We start from the raw sequence: 2,308 nt of genomic DNA on the forward strand, positions 1-2,308 counted from the left end.
AAATAAATAATAAATAAATGAACACTGGTTGATGTGAGTGTTAGTTGTGAGCGAGTAAAGATGAAATCAGGAGGTCGACTCTCATCAGATGAGTTCTGATTTCCTTCCTGATCAGCTCCCAGGCTTCAGCGCTCTGGCCCTGCAGACACAACAACGTTCCCATCGTTAGTCCAACATGCGTGTTGAAAACATCACGCGTGTCAGAGCAGCAGAAAAAGAACTGACCCGTCTCTTCAGGACGTGACTGGACAGCCTCTTGAAGTACAGGTGCAGCTTCGTGTTCTTCTTCTTCATGTGGCCGTGAGCTCCGGTCTGCATTCATCACAACAAGAAGAGTTCAAAACATTTCCCAGGAGGTCAAAGGTCAAACTAGAGACAAAGGATTTTCTGTGAGAAACAGTGAGAGCTGAATGACTGCTGAAAGTAGCTAAAGAAGCTGAAACTGAGTTGGTATACTAAAAGAAGCAAAATATTAACTAAAAAAACTACAAGAAGGAAAAGGCTTGTTAAGTCAAAAGAAGCAAAACATTAGCTAAAAGAAGCAAATCGACAAAAAAAATTAGCAATGCCATCTGTAGAGCTAACATAAAGAAGATAAGCTAAAAGACTAAAACATCTAAATTTGAGCAAAAAGCTAAAATGAGCAAAAAACTAACTAAAAGTAAAACGATGCATAACAAGCTAAAAGCAAATTGAGAACAAAACAGCAATCTACAGCAAACATAAAAAGATGAGCTTAAAGCCCTTAAACCAGCTAAATGCTAGTAAAAAGCTAAAATGAGCAAAATAAAAACTATAACTAAAAGTCAAAAGAAGCATAACACAAGCTAAAAGCAAATTGTGAGCAAAACATAATCTCTGAAGCAAACATAAAAAAATTAGATAAAAGCCCCTAAACCAGCTAAATGCTAAGCTAAAATGAGCAAAAACTATAACTAAAAGTCAAAAGGAGCAAAACTCCAACACAAATAAAAGCTAGCAAAGCCATTAACTAAAAGCTAAAATCAGCAAAAGGCTATTTAAAAGAAACAAAACTGCTGAGAAAAAATGGCTAAACTATCACTAAAAACTTCAATTAGTAAAGGATTAATTAAAAAACAGCCAAAGCTAAGCAAAAAAGGGGAAGAGTCTAGCAGAACAGTAGCTAAAACTTTAAAATAGCAAACACTTAAAAGGAAAATAATAAAAGCTAAAGACTTTCTTAAATTGACAAAACACTGTTTAAAAAGTTGAAAATGAGCAAAGTAGTTAAAAATAGCAACGATAAGATAAAAACTAAAAGCAGAAGAAAGATTTATAAAAGCTAAAAATAGCCAAACAGTAACTAAAAGCCAAAAAGTAGCCAAAACAGACAAACAGAGCAACAAGCCGAAGCAGGTTTCTAACAAAACCATGATTTGAAATAAAAAATATCTTGATGTGAAAATTAAATATTTTGAAAAATGTTAAAGTTACAAACAAAAATCCACGGCAGCCATCAGCTGAATGAGCCGAATGTTTACATTTACAAACAGCTAAAGCAGGAAACCAACAGAGCGCTGCAGATCAAGCGTTCAGGTGAGACCTCACTGAGAGTGGACCTACACAGGAGAGCAGCTCCTCAGCCTGTTTGCAGACAACACTGAGGAAGTTCTCAGCTGTCCCCTCATCCCATGATGAAGAGCCATCGTCTTCCTCCAGCAGGGCAGACGCCTCCTTCAGGACCTGAGCCGTGAAAGCTACTTTCTCCTCAGCCTGCAACAACAAGAACAACATCAGGACCTGTTGATGCTCTCTGGTTCTGTCCTCCAGACGGCTCAGACTGAGCATCAGCTGAGGAAGACTCACTGAAGCTCTGGACGCCTGGCTGTACAGGTGATGAGGGAAGGCCACGGAGTTCTCCTCCTCATCCTCAGTGCTGTTGGTGGAGTTGTTAGCCTGCACGGACACACAAACACAGCGTTGGTTGGACTCCACAACAACAAAACACAACATCTGGGCCATGCTGAGCCTCTCACCATCACATCCAGGAGGTTTAAGGAGTTCTCACTGAACTGTCGGAATTTATGATCCATCCACCTGCAGCTCAGCGACGCGCATGCGCCGTACAGACCGAGAAACACGCACGCAAACCAGACCCTGCTCAGCATTTTGACAAATAAAGTCCGGATCTTGTCGGTGTGGAGAGAAGTGCTCAGATGTCCAGATGTGTGCTGGTGTTGTGTCGGAGCAGAGCTGCAGGAGCTTTAAAGACGCTCAAAACACTTTTCGTTTTCCAGACTCACCTGAGGGAAACTCTGAATGTCACCTGCGGCTTTCATTCATAAAA

The 2,308-nt window shown here is 40.4% G+C and overlaps 1 protein-coding gene across 1 annotated transcript; it reads right to left on the reverse strand.

Annotated features, from left to right (window-relative positions):
• Positions 1-40: 40 nt before the first annotated feature.
• On the reverse strand, positions 41-2,129 carry LOC119423813 (interferon a3-like). Its single transcript, XM_037691224.1, has 5 exons — positions 1,998-2,129; positions 1,828-1,917; positions 1,585-1,734; positions 226-312; positions 41-139 (listed from the first exon to the last, which is right to left on the reverse strand). Exons 1-5 carry the CDS (start codon positions 2,127-2,129, stop codon positions 41-43), a joined length of 558 nt encoding a protein of 185 aa, XP_037547152.1.
• Positions 2,130-2,308: the final 179 nt, after the last annotated feature.

This window comes from Nematolebias whitei, chromosome 17 (genome assembly GCF_014905685.2).
Source record: "Nematolebias whitei isolate Nwh7 chromosome 17, NemWhi1, whole genome shotgun sequence".
Classification (NCBI taxonomy): domain Eukaryota; kingdom Metazoa; phylum Chordata; class Actinopteri; order Cyprinodontiformes; family Rivulidae; genus Nematolebias; species Nematolebias whitei.

Bases quoted from the DNA above. Each gene is read 5' to 3' on its own strand.
- LOC119423813 (XM_037691224.1), bottom strand. From the start codon at position 2,129: ATGCTGAGCAGGGTCTGGTTTGCGTGCGTGTTTCTCGGTCTGTACGGC. The intron at 1,735-1,827 runs GTGAGTCTTCCT...TTGTTGTTGCAG, and splicing joins GCCAGGCGTCCAGAGCTTCA to GCTGAGGAGAAAGTAGCTTT. The intron at 313-1,584 runs GTAGGTCCACTC...TGATGAATGCAG, and splicing joins CTGAGGAGCTGCTCTCCTGT to ACCGGAGCTCACGGCCACAT.